The sequence below is a fragment of the Carlito syrichta genome, unplaced genomic scaffold (genome assembly GCF_000164805.1).
Source record: "Carlito syrichta isolate Samal-C Ts95f unplaced genomic scaffold, Tarsius_syrichta-2.0.1 Scaffold302727, whole genome shotgun sequence".
Classification (NCBI taxonomy): Eukaryota; Metazoa; Chordata; class Mammalia; order Primates; family Tarsiidae; genus Carlito; species Carlito syrichta.
In genome coordinates, this window is record NW_007246823.1 from 335,627 (window position 1) to 357,807 (window position 22,181).

The 22,181-nt window shown below is 49.0% G+C and overlaps 1 protein-coding gene across 1 annotated transcript in view; it reads left to right on the forward strand.

Moving 5' to 3' along the window:
* The window catches only part of FBLN7 (fibulin 7), a 55,967-nt gene that overhangs the window by 4,534 nt on the left and 29,252 nt on the right, over positions 1–22,181 (forward strand). The window contains exons 2-4 of the mRNA XM_021711838.1: positions 817–1,022; positions 11,775–12,050; positions 16,122–16,292. Coding sequence (XP_021567513.1) covers positions 817–1,022; positions 11,775–12,050; positions 16,122–16,292 — 653 coding nt within the window. The remainder of the gene's footprint in view (positions 1–816; positions 1,023–11,774; positions 12,051–16,121; positions 16,293–22,181) is intronic.

Sequence of the window (22,181 nt, forward strand, 5' to 3'; positions counted from 1 at the left end):
TGCCCAGGCGGGTCTCGAACCCGCGGGCTCAGGCAATCCACTCACCTCAGCCTCCCAAAGGTGTGGGATTACAGGCTGAGCCACCGAGCCTGGCTCTGCATTTCTAAGCAGTCCATCTCCTGTAAGGACAGATGAGTGCTTTGTCCCACATTTCACTGCAGAGCCAGTAGTCCCCTATGATTAACTTCCTTTCTTGTGTAATTTTAAAAATTTTCCTAGAGTTTTTTGCCCCAGTCTGGCCCCAGTCTGCCGTCCACACAGCACAACTGTTTCCAAAATCTCCTTCCTAGTTGATGATCTGCCAGGGCTCTTTTCCCTGCAGCCCAGACTCCCTAGTCCTCTGCCTTCTGCTCCCGTCTTGCTGACCTTCTCTGGGCTTGTGGCCCTGTGGCTACCCAGGGACTTTGGGAGACAGCCCTCCGCTCTCCTGAGCAGGAGTCTGTGTTTTCTAGATCACAAGTCTTTTTCTGTCTTGGGCCTACTCCCTTTTTTTTTTTAACACATCCCTAGGAAAATGATTTTTAACTCATTATTGTTCAGCTTGTCAAAACACTTCCTTCCTGGAGGTATTACTCCTTTTCTTTACTGAAGTGTTAAAGCAGCCAAGGGTAGCACCATCATCCCATGTTGTAGGCGGGGGTGGGGGTGGGGGGGATGGTGAAGGGGTGGTGGTGGGGGTGTCTGAGGCAACCAAAAAAGTGGCTGCTGAATCCTAGTGTTGGGAGAAAGGCCAGAGCAGGAAGTAAGGGAGGAGGTTGACCCGCGTGCTCTCGCCTGCTGACTGAATGCCAACTCTCCTTCCCACTGACTTCCCAGAGAAAACCAATGCCTCTTGTGGGGGCAGATTCGAGATGTGTTCCTTGGTCTGAGAACAAATGAGATGAGGAAGAACGGAAAAAGGAAAACGAAAACACGTTCCTTCTTAGCACAGTGTGGCCTGGGAGATCAGCTCATGAGTGTCAGTTTAGCTGCCGACTCGGACCCGTGGCCTGGGACTGTTAGAGTCCATGTTGAGAGGGATCGTGGGTCACGTTAGAGCTCAGCATGGAAGGAGACCATGACTGATCCAGGGATAACTGCCCCAGTCATGGCACTAGGAGTGTTTGTCAACCCTGCAGTGGGAATTTTTATATCAATACATGGAGATGAGCTGAAAGAACAGGGGTTTGCAAACCATCCAGATCTAGAAAAGGGATTTCACAAAGCAGACATTTGTTGCCTACAATGACCCAGGTACTTGGAACAAAGCAGACATGGACCCTTGCTTTTGGTTTTGAAAGATCAGCTCTGGATCTGGAGTTGGCAGACTGGGGTAGCAATTTGAGCTGGGCTCAGCTGGCCTGTTCTGCTAGTCAGGACCAGACTAAGCTCATCCAGACAGGGCTTGGCTTGCTCATTTGCCTGTGGTCAGCTGCCAAGTTCACTGGGGCTAGCTGGTCTAGCTAGGGTGGCTCATGTGGTGCATCTCAGCTCTGCTCCACGAGGCGTCACATCCTCCAGGAGGCTAGCCAGCGCTTTGCACATGGTAGTCATGTGGTAGGGTGCCAAGCCTGAGCACAAGTGCACAGGATTCTCAAGACCCAGCCTTGGGACTGGTACATGGTTTCCACTGCTTCCTGTTGGCCAAAGCAAGTCATAAGCCACCCCACCCCCCCAGGTACACAGGTGGGAAAACAGACTTCCCTCTTGATGGGAATGTGGCAGAGTCCCCTTGCAAATGGTGTTGGCATGGAGAGGAGGAAGCACTGTGGCCAGTCTTGCAAACCCTCCATCTTAATGACCCAGAGACTTGCTTCCCTCAGGCATCTGTGTTTAGACCAATGGGTGGAGTCAGGCAGGGCAGTGACAGGGAGGCCCTCCTAGCATCTTCTGCCTTCATTGGCAGCCTCCACTTCTCCCTGGCACATTCAGGAATGGGACCCGCATCCTGTCAAGGGCAGCCATGATTGCAGAGAAGAATGGAGGCCTCCACTGGGGCATTTCTGCCTGGAGGCATTGGGCAGTGAGTGTCGAAGGTGTGAACTGCACTGTGGACCGGTGAGGAAGGGGACGTGGCCTGCCAGCTCAGTGGTTTCTTGGCCTGGAGTCTTTCAACCAGGAACTGGTGTCCTTTCAGGGTCTGCTTAGCCCTGGATGGTTCTAATTGACACCCAACCTGATTCAGGGCAGCTCAAGCCTGATGCTTATGAAGTTGCCCCTCGCCTTTTGGGCACCAGCTCTCCTTCCACATGGCCACCCAGACCTGCGTCCCAGCCAGCTGCCCCAGGAGGAATGCCCATTGTTCAGGCATGACTATTGACAGAAGCCTGGATGTACTGGCCACTCTCCTGATCCATAGGGGTGTCCAGCTTCTGCCAACCTTCCCAAGACTTGTGCAGCCCCTGAGCCCCAGGGACAATGGGACAGACTCCCTGGGCAGGTAGAACTTTCTACATCCTTTCAAGCCTCCTTTCATGGCATTTTATGCTTCTCAGTAACTTCCAGGAACCTAAAATAAGGACATGGCACATATTTTTGTAAAGAAAAAATAAACGCCCATTATTTGGCAGGACTCAAACCCATAATAAATAAACATTTGTATCTCAAGGACAGAATAATCCCCCGCCCCCCCCAATAGGAAAATGTGTGCCTTTCTGGTGGTTTGGGCACCAGGATCACCCAAGGGAGGCAGGCTTGGTGGAAAGGGAGGCCTGAGGAACTCAGCCTGGGGCTGGGCCTCCAGCGTTAAGATTGAGACATGACAGTTGGTCACATCAAAGACTGCGAGGGAACTGGGAAGACCCAAGCCATCCTTAGCCCCACTCTTGCCATTTGATTGGCCACTGACTCAGATATTTCCCCCTCTTTGGGAGATTCAGTTGCTTCCAGACCTTAGCCAGAGGGGGAGGCACTGTGACCCCTGAGTTTTCCCATCTCTGAAGGAAGGGTTAGGGTCAGAGAGCAAGACTGGCAACTGGGCAGTTGCCCGAGGAGCCTCACCTGCCCTCTGGGAGCAGAGAGCATCATATGATTCTCAGGCTGACTTGAGGAAGGGGAAAGGGCCCCTGAGCTCCAGGACAGGGCAGTCTGCAGTAGCAGAAGAAAAAAGAAATCCCTTCCAGAGAAGCATCAGATCAGTCATTCACACTGAAGTGTAAAAACATGCAAATATGTTGGTATCACCTGAAGTGGTCAGTATCACCTGGGGGCTCCTGCAATTTAGGCCTTTTTTCTGATTGCATGACAGTGGGAGTCTAACAAGTAAGAGGATGTATTCATCCCACAACTATGTCCTGAGAGCCTAGCATGCTGTCAGGACAGGTGCTGTTCTGAGAGGGGAGGCAGCAGGGCCTGGGGCAGCGTAGAAGTTGGTGAAGATTAGATTCTGCTCCACATCCTGACTCAGGGTGAGCAATCTGGGGCAAGTTTCTGCCCCTTGAGAATCAGTTTCCTCCTCTGAACAATGGAGATAATAGACGCTCCCATTTCATGGGGTTGTAGCAGGAGCAAATGAATAACATTCAAATAACAAGCCCATAACAAATGCTTGTTATGTATTAGGGGAGAGAAAGATAGGGCCAACACAGTCTCCACTGCCAAGGAGCTCACCAAGCAGGGAGAGAAAAACCAGTTAAACCAGAAAAGTATCAGGGGGCCAAGGGCTGAAGTGGTGTGGTGTTTGGAGGGTGGCCAAGAGGCTACTCTGTGTTAAGGGAGCAAGTAAGGGCTCTCTGAGGTGGAGACATCACAGTAAAAACGGAAAGACAGATGCCTGACTCTAGAGGACCAGGCACAGATTCTCTGGGCAGAGGAACCAGCAAGTGCAAAAGCCCTGAGGTAGAAACAAGCTTGTAGAGGTGTGCGGAGAGAGGGCTTGGATCTTGCAGGCAGCATAGGCAAGCAGGAAAAGGAGGGATAACGTGATTGCCAGATGCTTGGGCATGGCGTGAGGATTCTGAAACCTTGGAGTCCTTTTTCTTGGACTGACCAACCTGGATGGTGGTAAAAGCTAAATAAAAAGTGAGGTGGGTTTTCAGATTCTTCCCCACTCTTTAGGGGAAAATCCCAAGAGTGCTGCGTGGATTGGTGATGGTGTGACTGAGGTTATCCTGTCCTGAGATCACGGCACTCCCATCCCATCTCTTCTCCCTGCATCCTCACTTTCTTTCCTGCAATCTGTGTTTCCCCGAGACAGAAGTCAGAAGCCAGGTATGCCACATCCCTGCTTCAACCTCACCAATATCCCCATCAGGGAGCAGACAGAACACATTCCTTTTCTTACTGCTGCCTCCTGTGATTCCTTTTTACTTCCCAACTTTCTTTCTCCTTCTTTATTTATACTGGGTGAAATTCCAAAAGGAAATGAGCACTACACACTGCCACTTAAATACTTAAGGTCCTTAAGTTGTGAGATGCGAGGGGAAGGCTCATATACCGGGCTTGTGTGCCCGGTAGGGCCTTGCACTGCGGGATGTCCTGTGTGTGGAAACAGCTCCCTGCCTGACCTGGGCACCGGGGTAATCAGTTGCTGAAGTGTTGCTGAAGGTAACACTGATGCTGTTAAAAGCACAGCCAAGTCTGCAGGTGAATGGGCACCTGGATAAAGGTTAGCGGGGCAGCAAGCAGGGGAAAGGGGAAGGTAGGTTTGGGTGGTAAGAGATTGTCTTGGGCTCACACTTGCTTCATTCCTTCACTCCCCATTCATTCATTCATTCGTTCATTTTTTGTTCAAACAAGCATCTAGCACCTAATCAGATCCTATACTCATTGATGAAGATTCCAAGTTGTCTAAAACTTGTTTCTGCCCTCAGGGATGCAAAGGGGCCAGGGGAAGGGTGGCTGGGAGGGTGACCAAGGCAGACACCAGGCTCCCAAGGGCATGCTGTAAAGTGAGAGGAGGCAGGAGACCGGTGAGGAAGGACTCATGGCGGCTCTCTGGGGACCCTTGTCTAAGGCGGGTCCAGCCATCCCGTCACATCGGGCCCTGGAGAAGGCACCCTGAAGTTTAAATCCTGGGTGTGTCACTGTGGCTAGGAGACTTGGCTTCCTCACCCCTAAAGTGGTTGTGCTAACATGCCCACATCTTGGGCTGCCAAGAGCATCTCATGAGCTCCTGTGTGAAGTGTGGCCTCAGTGCTGGCTCTTGGCTTCTGCTGTTGTCATCACTCCCATGATCCTCTTAAAAAACATTCAAGGGGTGGGTTGGAGAGTAAATATAGACTTATGGGCAACCAGCGTGGTATAACCCAAAATGCCCTGAGCACTTTAGGGCTCAGATTCCCAAAGGGAGGTTCCATCCGGAGGTTCCTTTTATGTGTCAATTTAGCTGTGCCATGGTTTCCAGATATTTTGTTGAACACTAGTCTAGATGTTGCTAGGAAGGAGTTATTTGGACATAGTTAGCATTAAATCAGCAGTTCACCTCCATAATGTGGGTGAGCCTCTTGCAAAAGACTGAAATCCCTTGAGAAAGAAGTAGTTCTTCTGCCTCCAGATTACCTTCTGTCCTTGGTCTTGGGCTGCAACATTAACCCCAAAACAACACAATGTCCCCAGCCTGCTGCCTGCCCTACAGCCTTTGGACTTGCTAGCCCCCATAACTGCATGAGCCAATCCCTTAAAATCTCCGTCTCTCTCCATATATATATAATATGTATATGTCATGCTTATCGATATGTGTGTTATACATAATATATATATTGTATTATGCACATACACATACATATGAGAGGTGATCCCCCAAAATTGGAATTTATTTTTGAAGAGTGGGCCCCCTGTAGTACAGGCTTCTCTCGCTAGGTAAGTGTTCTAGGCACCCATTAGCATCCGTGTGCCAGCTTGTGTTATTGTGAGAGGCTGCATTTGGCGTCCGTAAATTTTCTTTTTTAGATCTTTTCAACACATATGCCCATTTCATGATGGGTGATTTACCAGCACACCTACTCACACCGCATGAATGTTTAGCAGTTTTTGACCAAACAACGGCATGACCCCTGTGCCCCACCCTCCCTATTCACCCAATATGGCCCCGAGTGTCTTTTGTTTGTTTTCCCTGGATAAAACAAAGTCCCCAAAGGGAAATGTTTTGCTGATATGGAAGAGGTGAAGCAAAAAATGGCAGAAGCACTAAAAAACATCAAAATGGACAAGTTCAAAAACTGTTTTGAGCAGTGGAAAAAGCATCTTCATAGGTGTATTGCATCAAATGGAGAGTACTTTGAAGGTGATTGAAGTTTAAACATATGACAATAAAGACACAATTTTTAATAAATAAATTGTGTTTTTTGGGTCCCCCTCATATAATATGTACATACATACATAGATATCTATGTATGTATGCATATTCTCCTGTTGCTTCTGTTTCTTTGGAAAACCTTAACAAAAGGGCCTTGGGCAACTCCCCAGTGGAAATTCTCTCACTTCCCCCAGAAGCGTCTGCTTTCTCTCCTCTGATATGTGGGTGCAGAGTTGAGGTTCTTGAGATGAAGAGAAGTCAAGGATTTATAACCCACCGCTGGCTTGGTCTAAAATAAAAACAAGTTCTGGAGAAAGCACATGCACGAATTCGACATGACTCAGAGGCTGAGGGCTTCGAGCCTTGGCCAGCAGGCACACATTTGGCAAATCGCTCCGTCCTTTCATAGACCTAAGGCATCAAAACATCTGTGTTCCCATTAACAAAATGCTGACATGAGGCATAGCTGTGGCTTCGGAGAAACCAGCGTGAGAGGCGGCCCCTCCAAGTTTGAGGTGTCATCCGTGGCCGCCAGAGATCTCAGGGCTCTCCTGTCACCAAAGTGGCTCTCAGAAGTTGTCACCATGCCAAGACTATCCCTGTGAGGAAGGCCATCGAGCCAGATCACAGAACAAAAGCTTCAAGGACCAGCCCCACGATATCCTAGAGACTCCTGAAGCTTCTCCCGTGTCCTTCTTTGCCTTGAGAGCAGGCCCTGGGTCCTGAACTTCATGTATAAATTGAGCCCAGATAGCAAGGAGGACTGGATGGGATGCATGGGTTCAGGCCTACTGAGTTCGGGCACCGGGACAGGGTGAGCTTGGGGGACACATGCTCATCTTTGGCTGTGTCCAACTCTGGGTCAGCAGGTGGGGTCTGGGAGTATAAAATGTCTCTGGAGGCCCAGCTCTCCTGGAGCACTAACTGGTTCTCAAAGAAAGGGGAGCATTTTTAAGCTCTGAGGTGTCTCTGGTAGATCCATCAGCATAAGTATTGTGGGAGAATGGATTGGAGGGAAGATGAACAAGGGTGAACGGTGTGCTCTGTGGACCTTCTAGCTCCCAAGAGCCTTTGGCCAGCTTTCCCCACCCTCCTAGTTCTCAGCACTGGCCGGCATGTTCCAGAGCCATCCTCACCTCCTCCTCCCCAGCTTAGGAATACCTGGTTGGAGTGACAGCTGTTGTCACTTCTCTAACTGGTTTACATCTTTTCTGCAAACACTGCCATTGGTGTTGAGTTATAGATGAAGTGCTCACCCCTTTAAAGAGTTTCATAACAGAAATGGTAAATCTTGCTTTTTTTCTCCTCAAAGATGGAAGAGTTTCCCTGAATGTGTTTCCTTGGTTCCGTTTCAAATAAGTTATTAACTCAAAGAAATGGAAACTATTTCTCATTGTTTATTGTCAATGGCATAAACTGGGCATAGAGCCTGGTTTTGAAGGGATGAATTTTTATCCCATTTGAGGGGATCTCTATAAGAAGAAGATTTAAAATGAGGGCCTCTTGAGAGCCCTAGAAGAGGCCTGTGAAACTGGGTGCCCTGACTTGGCAGTGTCCTCAGCTTTGAGGTGGCAGCCTCTGGTGACCCTTCCCTTCCTGGGGTGTGGAGTCCTTCCCTCACCCACCCTGCTTGGATCTGACCTTTGCTCAATCATAGCCTAGGTGAGTTTTCCCACCCAAGGATGAAGTCAGCTCCGGAAAGGAGTGTGGAACCTGGGTTGCTTTATAAAGTTGGGATCTGGGACCCTGAGATAGGAAAGAACTGCCCAAAGCTAGCCCTTTCCTGAAATGCAGGTGGACAAGCCCTAAGGTCTGACCTACTTCCTGACCCACAGTCCCTCACAATCCCCTTAGCCAAAGAAGGACATGATTAGTTCCCTGCATGACGTCTCTTGACTCTGTAGAGCAGGAGATGGTAGTGGGTATAGGGGGAAGTGAGCAGACACTGGGGGGCAGGCAAGGAGCCCCCTTCTTAGACTGAAAAGAGCACACTGAGGAATAGAAGTAGAATTGAGACCCAGGGATCAGGTGGGTTGCTCTGCTCCTTGACTTGAAAATAATGCCACAGCCACCACTGGGGAGAAAGAGCTGAGACAGAACCTGTGTCCTATGCTCCCGAATGATGATACTCGTGCATGTGCACTCCTGTGTCTAACACAAAGGTTAAAATCGAACAAGAAGCTAACAGTGGCTGTCTCTGGTCATGGGACTTGTTCGTTTTGATGTGTCTTTATATTTTGAATTGTTTTGCAGGGAATGTGCTTTCTTTTTTATGGTTAAGCAAAATGAGAAAACTTTCTCAGTTAGAAATGGCAGATACAGGCTGGGCGTGGTGGTTCATGCCTATAATCCCAGCACTTTGGGAGACCATGGTGAGAGGATTGCCTGAGCTCACTGGGCAACTTGGCGAGACCTCATCTCTACCATAAATCAAAAAAATTAGCTGGGCATGGTGGTGTGCATTTGTAGTTCCGGCTACTTGGAAGGCTGAGGTGGAAGGATCGCCTGAGCCCAGCAGGCCGAGGCTGCCGTGGCCATGAGTGTGCCACTGCACTCCAGCCTGGGTAACAGAGTGAGACTCTGACTCAAAAAAAGAAAAAAGAAAGATAATGGCAGACACTTGGGCTCTTACTCCCCCTTGCATGACCTCATTTGTCCCCATAATGCTAGTCCCTTGATCTCTTGTCTTGGTCTGTAGGGACTCCAGCCCCATCACCCAGGGCTGCAGTGGAAGTCAGCTATGCCTGTGCCTATGTTGACTCAGGTGACAGACTGAGCATGGCACCCAGGGGATCCATTTGCAGCATTTTAGTATCAAGGACCTGCCCTGGTAGGAGCAGGTGTATCACAGACCTTAAAATCTCAAGATACTATTTGTCTCTGTCTCCCTGGCACCCTGGCCCTGATGCTGGCACACTGGCCTGCCAAGAGCACCAAGGACTCTCCTTGCACCATGCTTTATTTTGTTGGCATCACCCTCGAGAGGTCAGATGCAGGGATGGATTAGAGCCATCCCACCTTCCCTCAGCAAGCCGGCTGGCTACCTCACCACCTCCCTCCCCGCTGGGGTTGTGGCCTTAGTTTGCTTGGTCTTGAAGGTTTTCAGGGTTTTTCAGTGGCAGCTGGCAAGTTGAGCACATCTCACCCCCAATGAACACCTGGGTGAAGGCAGCTAGTGCTGTTGTCCATGATGCAGGAAACGTCACTGGAAGCAGAAGGCAGCTGTGCCTGCAGCTAGCAGCACTGAAGTTAGACCGAGATATCTGGCTGCCTGGAGGCCAAATGGAAGGAGGGCCCCTTTCCCTCCACATGTGCCCCTTTATTTCCTGGAACCCCACGCCACCACCCCCAGGTTCCTAGCCATGTGTTTGCCCTACCCAGCAGAGCCCTTGGCACAGATCTCTCCCGGCTTCAAAACTGAGTCCTCCGTGTCTCCTGGGGCAGCTGTGGTGCAGCCAGCCTTCTCCCAGCTGTCACAGCCCTGGCTGGCTCATAGCACAGGGAGGCATCTGCTCTCCTGGCTCCATGTGGTCAAGGATGTTTCCTCCATGTTCCCTCCTCACTTCTGGGCCCCCACGGCCCTGGCTGCCCAGCCCGAAATTTGCACAGGAGTTGGAAATCAACTGTGGGGTGTTTTGGATATTCCAGTCCTGTCAATCCCCAGTGCAAATCCATCCCTAATATCATTCACCACACAAGAGTGTCTGAGAACAAAGGAGACAGTCCATTGGAGTAGCTGGAGGGCTGAAATCACAGGGTTCTCAGACCAGCTCTACCATGACAGGGTTGCTGTCAGCCAGTAGCTAAAGTCTGCTTCGCTCTACCAAAGAAGCTCTTCATAGACCGTGAAGTACTTTACAAATGTAATTGACATATAAGCCATGAGGTCATCTATAAAAGTAGCTATTTTTAAATTTTTAAATTTTATTTTAAGAGAAAGGGAGGGGTTGTGGGTGTGGGAAATTAGGTCTGGGTGTAATGGCCATGTGGTGCCAGGCAAGTAGGGGATTGCAGGTCGCTCCCGGATGCCCCAGGTCCTGCGTAGGAAGGACCACAGTGGGGGAGGAGGAAGGAAAACAAATGAAACTTCTATTCCTAGCAGTTGTGATTGGGGCCATGTCTCATCAGGCCTCAGATATGGGGAGGCCAAGGAACCCTGTGGGTTAACAAGTTCCAGGGGCAACTGAGGATTCAACTTTGTCAAAAGCATCCATTGAATCTGGCCAGTGAGTCATGTGTCTGGTGAACTCTCCAAGGTGCAGCAGGCTGGCAGCCTCCCTGGGAGAGCAACAGCAGCTCTGTTTCCACTGCAGTGGTGTTGGTGGCGGTGGCACGCTCCACGGCAGAGGCTGGAAGTCACCCAGGCTGTGCAGAAGCCACAGCCTCCCCTCCTAGCTGCCCAGCTGGCTTTTAGAGAAATTTTTTTTTAATTGTAAAACTAATACCTAGAAAAAATCAAGTATAAAAAATAAAATTTAAAAAATGATTCATAAGCCTGTCCCTAAAGATAACCATCATCATGACCTTGATGAACCTCCTTTCTCCTGTGGTGACATGAGTCCAAGCCACGTTATTGTCACATGCAGTTCCCAGTTGAATGTGAACCACCTCAGCAGAGACATGCTCACCTCACAGGGTCCTGTCATTCCCCTACGGGATTCAATCCTCTTTGCTCTTTTTCATGTCCTGGCTTTTTTTTTTTTTTTTGAGTCAGTGTTTCACTGTGTCCCCCGGACTGGAGTACAGTAGCGTGATCACAGCTCACCACAGCCTCCACCTCCTGGGCTCAGGTGATCCTTCTGCCTCAGCCTCCTGAGTAGTTGGAACTACAGGCATATGCCACCATGCCCGGATCATTTTTTAAATTTTTATTTTTTTGTAGAGAAGAGGCCTTGCTGTGTTGCCCAGGCTGGTCTAGAACTCCCGGACTCAAGCAGTCCTCCTGTCTTGGCCTCCCAAAGTGCTGGGATTGCAGGTGTGAGCCACCACACCCATCTGTGTCCTTGCTCTTAAAGGAAATTGAAATTGGAAAGTTTGAGATTTGTGTCCTTACAAATGATGCTTATGATGCTGGATGTTGCTTTAAGTTAGGTCTTCTTTATCATGATACACATGATACTTCTGATTTCTGTTTTTCTTATGGCTTTAAAAAAATCATAACTAGACATTTACGTTTATTGAATGCCTTTTTAACTCTACTGAATTTTTTATTTGCCCTGTTATATGCTTAAAAGCATAGGAACCATTGGGCACTTCTGTTTTGTCTGTTTTATATATATTATCATCTATTTGCTTTTAAAAATGCTTAAAAGCAAAAGAAAGAAAAAGTTCCCCAAGACCCAGATTCCAGGGCATTAACTCAGTGAAGAATTAGAGAGTGTCTTTTGGAGTAACAGACCTACTGATTACAAGCCACTTTGGGTTTGAATCATTGTTGAACCACCCATTCACTTAGAATCATCAATCCTGCCCATGTTTTGCTTCTGTTGAGGGTGAACTCGGGCCACAATCCATGCACTCGGGACCGTCCAGCTGGAAGTCACTTTCGTGTCCTGCTTAGGGAGCCATGAGGGCAGTGTGGACCCCGTGGTTCCGGTGACTTCTAGAAGCCCACACCGAGTTTGTGGGACTGAGCTGGTCTCCACGGGTGGCAGTGGCGGTCTCCTCTCTCCCCAGAACTGTCTCAGCAAACAGCAGCTCCTCTCCGCCATCCGCCAGCTGCAGCAGCTGCTGAAGGGCCAGGAGACGCGCTTCGCCGAGGGCATCCGCCACATGAAGAGCCGGCTGGCCGTGCTACAGAATTCTGTGAGCAGGGTGGCCCCAGACGCCCCCCCAGGTGGGTCCTCACGTCAGCACCACTGGGCCCAAGGCAGTGCTCAAGCAGTCCCCGAGAGATGCTCTCCCCACCCAACCTGCCCCTGCCCGAGGCCCCTGGGCCACACTCCTCATCCTTCCTGCCTCTGCTTCCCTCTGCCACGCATTTTTAACCCCTGTTGGTGGTCGTGGGATGGGGTATGTTAAAAAGGCCTTCTTTCTTCCCCCCAGTCTGAGTGGCATTCCATTTCCTCTTATACCTTCTTATTCCAGGTTTAACAATGATTACGTCTTCATAGCGTCGTGACTGAATTGTTGAAAGGCACCCTGTTTAGAGTATCCATTCCCTTTCCCGTCCCCATTCCCACCCAGGAAGACAACAGTTGGATCCAGTTTTGTTTTTTATTTTAGTTTTTTAATTTAATTTAATTTTTAATTTGTTTGGAGTTGGGAATCTCACTCTGTTGCCCAGGTTGGAGTGCAGCGGCATCATCATGGCTCACCGCGGCCTCTACCTCCTGGTGGTCCTCCCGTCTCAGCCTCCCCATTGCTGGGACTACAGGTGTGCACCACTATGCCCGGCTAAATTTTTGTAACATTTTTTTGTAGCGATGAGGTCTTGCTATGTTGCCCAGACTGGTCTCGAACACCAGGTCTCAAGCGAGCCTCCCACCTCAGCCTCCTAAACTGCTGGAATTACAGGCGTGAGCCATTATGCCCAGTCTGATTTTAACTTAGTAGACAATTTTTTGAGCAGATTCAAGTTCATGGCAAAACTCAGTGGCATGCACAGAGTTCCACCCCTCAGCACTGCCCCCCGATACACACACAACATCCCCACCATCTGCCAGTGCAGTACACTTGTTACAGTCCATGAACCAACATTGGTCCCAGTTTTCTGGCATGAAAATACATCCTCCAGTGAGTCCCCGGTAGTACAGGCGTGGGTAGGAGGGAAGGGCTGCCGAGAACAAGTTCCATTTGTCTGGTGAGATTACAGTGGGCAGCCCAGACACACTTCCCTGAGAGAAGGGCTCTGACCGACATGGTGTTTTTTTCCTGGTTGTCCCCATGGTGACTTTCATACCACCAAGGCCCAGAAATGGGTGGCTGGCTTTCCTCTGGCCTCTCTCAGGGTACTGAGGGGGAGAGGGAGCAGAGCAGTCATCACGTTCATTCTGAGACATGAGCCTATGGAATATCTGACACCATTTACTCACTGCAGACACATTCATCAAGGGCCTTCTTTGTTGTGTGAGTTGAAGTTTCCTGGGGATGGTGCTGGATTTCCTACCTTGTCAGAGATTATGGCAACAAATCCGGATCTCAGCAGCTCGGAGTCTGCTCCTGTTTTCCTTGGCTTCACAGGTGCAGAGCTAACCTACCAGCCAAATCTCACACTTTCCAAGGCTCTGTGAGGCTCGAGCCCTCGGTGGGGCTCAACACACTGCATGGGGCAGGAAGGGTGTCTTTCCTTCCTGGTACAGATGGGGAAACAGAGGCCAAGACAAGCGAATGAGTTAGCAGTCAAAGGTCCCTGATCTGCATTTTTTTTTTCTCTGCTTAAAGGCTCGACTCCACAAAGTCTTCCTGTTTTCATGGGACCAGAGTGGGCTGTGGTCTCTGGGAGTTTCGGAGAGAACCCACATGTAATAATTTATACAACTGCCTCGCCCATGTTAGAGGCCCCTGTCCACTAGACAGACAGAAGGGGAGCTGTTATTACATGAATAATCCTCTTTCCCCAGATTTGAGGGATTTCATCTCTGAAACATACTAGATTTTTAAAAGTGACAGATGTTCTTTTTAAAAAATTGGCACCATGTCTCTCTCACAGAGTGTGTTGGACACCAGGTGGGGGGATACTTCACGTGTGTGGAGGTTGATCCTGTGACAACCCTTCCAAGGCAGCTGTCAGGATCCCATTACAAGGTGGGGCAAGGGGCTGGGCCTGCACCTGGGGGAAGGTCAGAAACTTGCCCAGATCAAATGGCAAGGGGTGGGAAAACTACCTTTTGCTTTTTTTTTAAAAGGACATTTTCTGGGAGTCAGGAAGAATAATTTCTAGTTCTGGAGAACTCTTGATCCTCTTCCTTCTGGCTTCCATGCTAACAGCGCCCTCTTGTTTTTCTGACCCTTCTTTCTCCTGAGCATCACAGCCAGTCAGCTCCAGGACCCATCCAGAACTGTCTCGTGCCACTCATATCCCCATGTCTCCAAGATTGCCTGGCTGCTGGTCTCATTCCGTACATATTCATCTCATTCCAGAAGGAGCAGAGAGCTTTCCGGTGACTCTGCAGACTCACCAGGATGTGCTCCTGGTGAAAGGAATCCATAAAGGAACTCGTTTTCCTTTCACAGGTGCAGGAGTCTTACGTTAAGCTCACACTAGAAATGCAACTATAAATTGATTTTTAATTAATTTTTATTCATTCATTCATTTTACTCACATTTTTTGAGCACCTACTATGTGCCAGAGACTGTTCAATCTACTCAGGTTGGGTTACTCATTAGTTGTTCCAACAGGTAGTTTTTTTTTTTATGTCGGGGACTCTCTGTTGACCAGACTGGAGTGCAGTGGCACTATCACAGTTCACCGCAGCCTCAAGCTCCTGGGCTCAGGTGATCCTTCCACCTCAGCCTCCCAAGGCCTTCTCTCTTCTCCCCTAGTCTGAATGGCATCCCGTTTCCTCTTATACCTTCTTATTCTAGGCTTAACAACAATCATGTCTTCATAGTGTCATAGTGATATAATTGTTGAATGACACCTGTTTAGAGCATCCATCACCTTTCCCTTCCCCTCTCCCACCCAAAGAGACAACAGTTGGATCCAGTTTTTTTTTTTTTAAACTTGAAATTTAATTTAATATAATTTTTTGGTGTTGGGATCTCACTCTGTTGCCCTGGCTGGAGTGCAATGGCACCATCATGGCTTACCGCAACCTCTACCTCCTGGGCTTAGTTGATCTTCCTGTTTCAGCCTCCCAAGTGGCATGCACCACTATGCCCAGCTAATTTTCTTATAGAGGTGAGGTCTCCCTATGTTGCCCAGACTGGTCTCAAACTCCCGGTCTCAAGTGATCCTCCCACCTTGGCTAGGCACTGGGCTGGTGCTGGAATATAGCAGGGACACAGGTCAGATGCATTCTTTTTTATTTGAGGCGGGGTCTCACTCTGTCAACCAGGTTGGAGTGCAGTGGCATGATCACAGCTCACTGCAGCCTTGACCTCCTGGGCTCAGGTGGTCCTTCTACCTCAGCCCTAGAGTTTGGGACTACAGGTGCATACCACTGCACCCAGCTCATTTGTTTATTTTTGTAGAGATGAGTTCTTGCTATGTTATCTAGGCTGGTCTCAAACTCCTAGGCTTAAGTGATTCTCCTGCCTCAGCTTCCCTGAGTGTTGGGATTACAGGTGTAAGCCACCACGCCCAGCCAGATACATTCTGAGGGAGAGGACAGACAGCAGACATGGAAAGAAACAAGGCAGTGAGAAAATGCCAATGGTTACAAATGCCAAGAAGAAAGCAAAGTGAGGTCATGGGATAGAGAGAGTCTGGGGAGGTCTTGGCTGGGCACGATGATCAGAGAATACCTGGCAGGTGATGGCATTTGGGTGGGGATTTGAAGCATGAGAAGAAGCCAGCTGTGGAAGTTCTGGGAAAAGAACATTCTAGGCAGAGAGAAGAGCACAACCCAGGCCTGGAGTTGGGGCTGAGCCCGGCCTAGTCAGGGGACCTGAAGAAACTCAGTGGGCTTGGAGCTCTGCGAAAGCAGAGTGAGTGGGTGGCTGTGATGGGTGGGCCAGTCACACGGGCCAAGCATCTGACCCTCCTGTGCTGTGAGGCCCTGCACACAACACTCAGCATCTCTGAGCCCAGTCTCGTCACCTCTCACTAAGTGGCATCATGCTACCCATTCCCAAGAGTGCTTTGAGAATGAGATGCAGCAGTCAGAATGTCCAGAATGTCAGGGTTGCAGCAGGCACGCAGCGGACAGGCACTTCAAGATGGGAAATCCTATAATCCAGAGACATGTCTCAAGGGCTGCGGTCCAGGAGGAGGGGTTCCTAATTCTTCCATTTCTCCTTACAGTTTCCTGCCCGGCTCTGAGCGCCCCTGCAGATGGCAGAAAGTTTGGAAGCAAGTACTTAGTAGATCACGAAGTCCATTTTACCTGCAACCCTGGGTTCCGGCTGGTTGGACCCAGCAGTGTGGTGTGTCTTCCCAATGGTAACTGGACAGGGGAGCAGCCCCACTGTAGAGGTATCGTCCTTCCTTCTCATCCTACTGGGCTGGACCTCTCACAGGGATCTGCTGGATAGGAAGTGTCTCTCCTTGGAACACTTTCTGCCTGATTTATTAAGCATTCCTCAATGGCAGAACAGCGGCCAGCGTGTCTGACCACTCACTTCACGGCAGGTCCAGGTGTGGTCTCTATCTCCATGAGTTCGCTAAATCTTCACAGCAACTTTGTCTTGTTTTGTGTATGGGGAAGTTGAGCACACATAGGTCGAAGAACTTGCCCAAGGTCGCACAGCTGGGGAGGACTAAGCTGATTCACCCTTGGATACATTGACCCAGAATCTGTGCTTCTCAACACTGCTCTCTGTTCTGGACGCCGGTGACTGGTTCTTGTCAATGCGAGGGCAAGAGGCCGCCTGTGGGTTGGGAAGAGGGACAAGAGGAAGGTACTGCAGGGAAGCTGCTTCTTGTGACCACTTCTTTCTGGGACTGTGGAGGTTGTTGGTGTCCTCTCCTCAGGGGTCCTTTCTGTCTGCATTGAGACTTCGCATCAACAGGCTCCAGGAGAGTCCATTGGGGTGAGGGAGACACATGAAATGGTTTCTCTTCTCTCCAAACTAGGTTTGAAAACAGTACTTTTTGTATGTAGAGGAAAATCAGACTTGGCACACATAATCTGTAGGCTTTTCAAAAGTGGCAAAACAAAAAACAAACAAACAAACAAAAACAACCATGGATATCAGGCATTTTCAGAACAAGGTTCATGGGATGTCTGCTTATCCAAAGAGTTGAAGGAGAAACACAGATATTACACAAATACACAGGTTGCCAAGAGCAGTGTAGAGAGAAGACTTTGGATGCATACATAGCTTGAAACCGTAGAGGAATCTCAGAAAGTGTGCCATCTCTAACGGTGAGTGGGGATTGCCACGAAAGGCTCAGGGCAACCAGAGTCACATTTGCAGATCTAGGCTTTCCTTGCCTGTCTTGGGGAAGATGATGGTTTGAAGGCTGATTACAGGTACCAGCTCTCATACTCAGCTAGGAACCGAGAAGGAAATACAAGTCACATAAAGTGCTAACACACCAGGGGAAATGCCAATGTCCACACTTACTCTTGACCCTGAAAGAGCTCAACCCAGGTTAAGCACCTCCTGGTGATAAACTGTGACCACAGAGGTGAATACACAAAGATATTTTATTCTTGTTGTTTGGTTGTCTGTATTTTTTATTTGTTTTTGAGCTGGCATCTCACTCTTTTGCCCAGGCTGGAGGGCATTGGCACACTCACGGCCACCCCAGCCTCGATCTGCTGGGCTCCGGTGATCCTTCTGCCTCAACCATCCAAGTAGCTGGAATTACAGGCGTGCGCTACCACACCTGGCTAATTTTTTATTCATTGTAGAGACGAGGTCTCGCCAAGTTGCCAGGGCTGGTCTCAAACCTGTGGACTCAGGCAATCCACTCCTCTCAGCCTCCCAAAGTGCTGGGATTACAGGTTGAGCCACCGAACCCGGCTGAGTGTCTGTATTTTTAACTTATAGATTGAGGTACTGACTCCAGTTGGTTTCTTGGTCAGTCCACTCGGCACTTTCAGGACCCATCTGTGTTGCCATGTTCAATCTGCTCCAGCGCCTCTGATGGCTGCCTTGTCCTCTCTGGAGTGCACTCTCCACATTTTATCTGTCCACCCTTGTCATGGACATCTGATCGCAGTCAACTTAATCTAGTCTGCTAGGGCCACATGTGCTATGGCCACCTCAAACAGTGCTGACAAGGTCTTCTTATCCCTTGACTTTGTTTCTGGGCTGTGTATCTGTGGCTGGGGAATGGGGTGCTGCTGGCTGCAAGCTCACTCCCTTGAAACTGAGCACCACCTTGTTGCTCTCCAGAAGGACTGCAGCAGCTCACGCGCCCCCTAGCGGTGCTCTGGGCAGAAACATATTTTGTCCATGCGCTATTTTTTTCTTTCTTGCTTAGATATTATCCAAATACTTGGTCCTCAACGGTACATACATTTACAGTGAGCATGATGTAATTAAAATGAAAATACAAGTCTATCACAGAAGGTAACTGAAAGAATACCTTTTTTAGACAGACAGATAACAAAACTTCAGAGGCCCAGGAACACAGTCTTAAAAAGTGGCTCAAGCAAAGGAACGTGCAGATATTTGACAAAGGTGAGGACCCAAAGTGCTTCCCACAACCCAGCGCCATCTTAGTAGCTAGATGAAGAGGAGGCCTTCCCAGAGGATCCCGGGAGTGTCTACCAGTTTCCTTCTTGACACATTGGGTGCTTTAGTCATGCAACAGCACCTGCCTCACTGCAGCAGGACCCCCTCAAAGGAAAGGAGGCCCCCACTGTGTCATGACTTGTGTGCTGTGGTTTTCAGATGTCCGGGTGCTCTAGAATCACCCAGAAGGCTTTAAAAGGTAGACTCTGCGGTCTCAAAAGACCTACCGAGTAATGATGTTTATTTATGAGACCACAGAAACCTGCATTATTTTTTTTCTTGAGAAAGGGTCTTGCTCTATCACCCAGACTGGCATGCAGTGGTGAGATCATAGCTCACTGCAGCTTGAACTCCTGGGCTCAAGCAATCCTCCTGCCTCTGCCTCTCATGTACCGGGATTACAGGCATGCGCCACTATGCCTGGCTAATTTTTAAATTTTTTGTAGAGATGGGGGTCTTGCTGTGTTACCCAGGTTAGACATGAACATTTGGCCTCAAGCAATCCTCTTGCCTCGGCCTCCCAAAGCATTAGGATTATTGGCGTGAGCCACTGTGCCTGGCCTGCATTTTAAATATATTTCCTCAGTAATGCTGATGCTAACTGAATTTTGAGAAACACCACTTTAGTCATTCTTGCAATCACCAGAAGCAGAAAGTATATTGACAATTTTGAAGCACTAATGTATCTTGGTCCCTAACCAGTCAGAATGACTGTCAGCCACGGACAAATAGTAGACTGATTCTGTGTCAGCATTGACCAGACATGCACCTGTGCATGTTTGCTGCCACTTGCCCTGATGTTTTGGGAAGGCCAACCCAACCCTTACAAAAATCAGAGCCCCAGTACCACTGGGCAGGCTTCCCTTTTCTGAGACATGGAGGTCAGACTTTTCCACTGTGGATCATGACCAGTCCCACCTGCCAAGCAGCCAGCAAGCCGCCGACTTTTCCCACAGTTCGATGAAGTGGACCTGACTCTTGCCATTGAACTTACTGGCTCACTCCAGATGTACCTCTTTGTCTCCCATTTTCCAAAAGCCTCCCTCTTGGTCATTTGTCCTTCTTCCCTGACCTCCAGAGGACTACATGGTGCAACCCACACCGGATTTCTACTAGGCCACATGTGCTCTCTAAAGCTTGGGAAGGACTGACTCAGGGATCAAGGTGGTAGCCAGCCCATGACGAGATCTTTGATGGAGATTTTTCATGTCTTTAAGTGTAGACTGGGCATGGGAGCTCAATATGTCCCAAGCAAACTGCTCAAGCAGCTGCTGGACATGGCTCCTTCCACGTTAGTGGACTGTGCCCACATTGACACTTCTGTTATCAGCAGGAATTTATATGATTAATGAATGTTGTCTCCAGTAAGAACTTCAAAGCATGCCAGCCAAACCCATCAAGGGGGAGAAACTGTACTGTTTGCTGTTTGATGACCAACTGTGACAGTATTAACGGTGTGGACAAGTCTAGTGACCAACCCTAGAATTTCACCAGCAGCCACTGAGACCATCCACTTTATGTATCACATCACCACATCACTTCATGTTCATCCCTGTGCACTGCGACCACAGGGGGTAATAATCGTCTTAATTATATGGGATTCATTTCAAGATCCAAAATGCCAGTGACAGTGAAAAATTTAGCAGCACTGTCATAACTGTCCCCCACCTCAGCCCCAGTCAGCTACTTGGAAAGAGGATGATGAGCCCAACTTGGCAAAGAAGGAAATGACACATAATTATGTCATTAAAAAACAGTGGGCAGAGGTGGGCTCCAAAACTCCAGAATGGAAACTAGCCATTTGGCTTTCTAAACTATTTTCCTTCTTTCCTCCCCCTTTCTCTGAGGGGCATGTTTTCGAGATTTAAAGCTTTCTGAATTGGGTCTGGCACAGTGGCTCACACCTATAATCCCAGCACTTTGGGAGGCCAAGATGGGAGGATTGCTTGAGCCCAGGGGTTTGAGATCAGCCTGAGCAACAAAGCGAGACCCTGTTTCCGCAAGATTTTTTTAAAAATTAGCCAGGCATGGTGGTGTACACCTGTGGCCCCAGGTAATCAGGAGGCCTAGGTGGGAGGAGTTGAAGCTGCAGGGAGCTGTAATCATGCCACTGCACGCCAGCCTGGGCAACAGAAAGAGTCTAACTCAAAAAAGAAAAAAAAAAAGCTTTCTGAATTGGAAGAACTCTAATTAAAGGTCTGCTGTCCCTTTGACAGCATGAGTAGCCAAATACAGACAAAAGACATAAATACCTTTGTCACTTACCATTATGCTGATGAAAAAGAATCTTTTTGTCAGTCATCTGTGCCCTTTATTTTTTAACCTTTATTCTTTTATTCAACCAATTTTCACTGAGCACCAGCTATGCACAAAGAATCGTGCTACATGCTAGGGATTCAACACCAAATCCCACAAACACACTCCAGCCTCCTGGGGTTCACGGTCAGAGGAGGAGACAAGGCAAAGCGAGTGGCCAAACACAGAGGGAAACAAGCTGGCATTTGTGGTAAACATTTTTTGCTTCCTGGGGGTGGAGAACGGTCAAGGGCATCTGAGCAGGTGACAGTGATGCGGAGATGAAAGGATGACTGGGATCTCATCATGCCAAGAGCAAGTGGTTGGTGGCATAGGGAAGACACCACTCCAGCAAGAGGGAGTAACATAAGGCAGGGCCCTGAGGGAGGGAGGAATTGGGCACATTTGAGGAAGTCAAAAAATAAACTATGGAATCTTGTTGCTGGAGAGTGTGTGAGCGGAGAGTGAGCAAGGCTGGCTATTGCATCTGTGGACTGTGTGGGCGGTGGGGCTTACTTCTAACCACAATCAACAGGTTTAAGATGAGCATTGTGATTAGATTTATGTCACTGCCACATAACATGCCTTGAAGGTGACAAGAACAGAAGCCAGGAAACCACATAGGTGGCTGTTAGAGAAGCCGAGGGGAGAGATTATAGCAGGAGAGATTCCAGGTATATTTAGAGACGGTGTTGATGGAACTTGCTGCCTGCCATCTGTGGGGACTGTGAGCCAGAAGTCAAGGCTCCTGGACAAGGCTTGGGTGATGGTGTGCAGGGTGTCATTTACAGAGATAGTGAAGACTGAGTAACAGATGTAGGTTTGTTTTTAAATGACCAGTGTCTGGGCCATTGATCAAAATTCCATTTGGGACACGTCTAGGTAAAATGGCTGTACCTTGCCCTGGTGGAGATAATACTGATTCAGCCCCTGGGCACATCAAGGGCACAGCTGGATATTGTCTGCAGATCAAGGGAGCAGGAAGGCCAGAGATCCCAAGTTTGGGGTTATTAGCATAAGGGTATTTAAATCCATGCAGAGCAGTGGGAAGTCAAAAGGGAAAGGAGAAGGCAAAAGGAGACAGAGGCAGACCTCGGGGAAGCTGCAGGAAGCAGAGTCAGCATGCTGGATTGCATGTGTCTGGAGTGTCTGGAAGACTATTTTGCAGTGAGGATGGAGCAGAGCTTCAGTACCTCTCACCTCCTGTATCGTGAGACCTTTCCTCAGAGACCTTTAAATAAGGATCTGAGTAGAAAGAGCTGCCTTTTATGAAGTGGTCACTCAGTAAATAGTTACTAAGTGACTGACTGGCTGATTTACCAAATGACTGAATGAGGGACTATGTTTAAGAACTATAAATTGGCTGGGCTCAGTGGCTCAG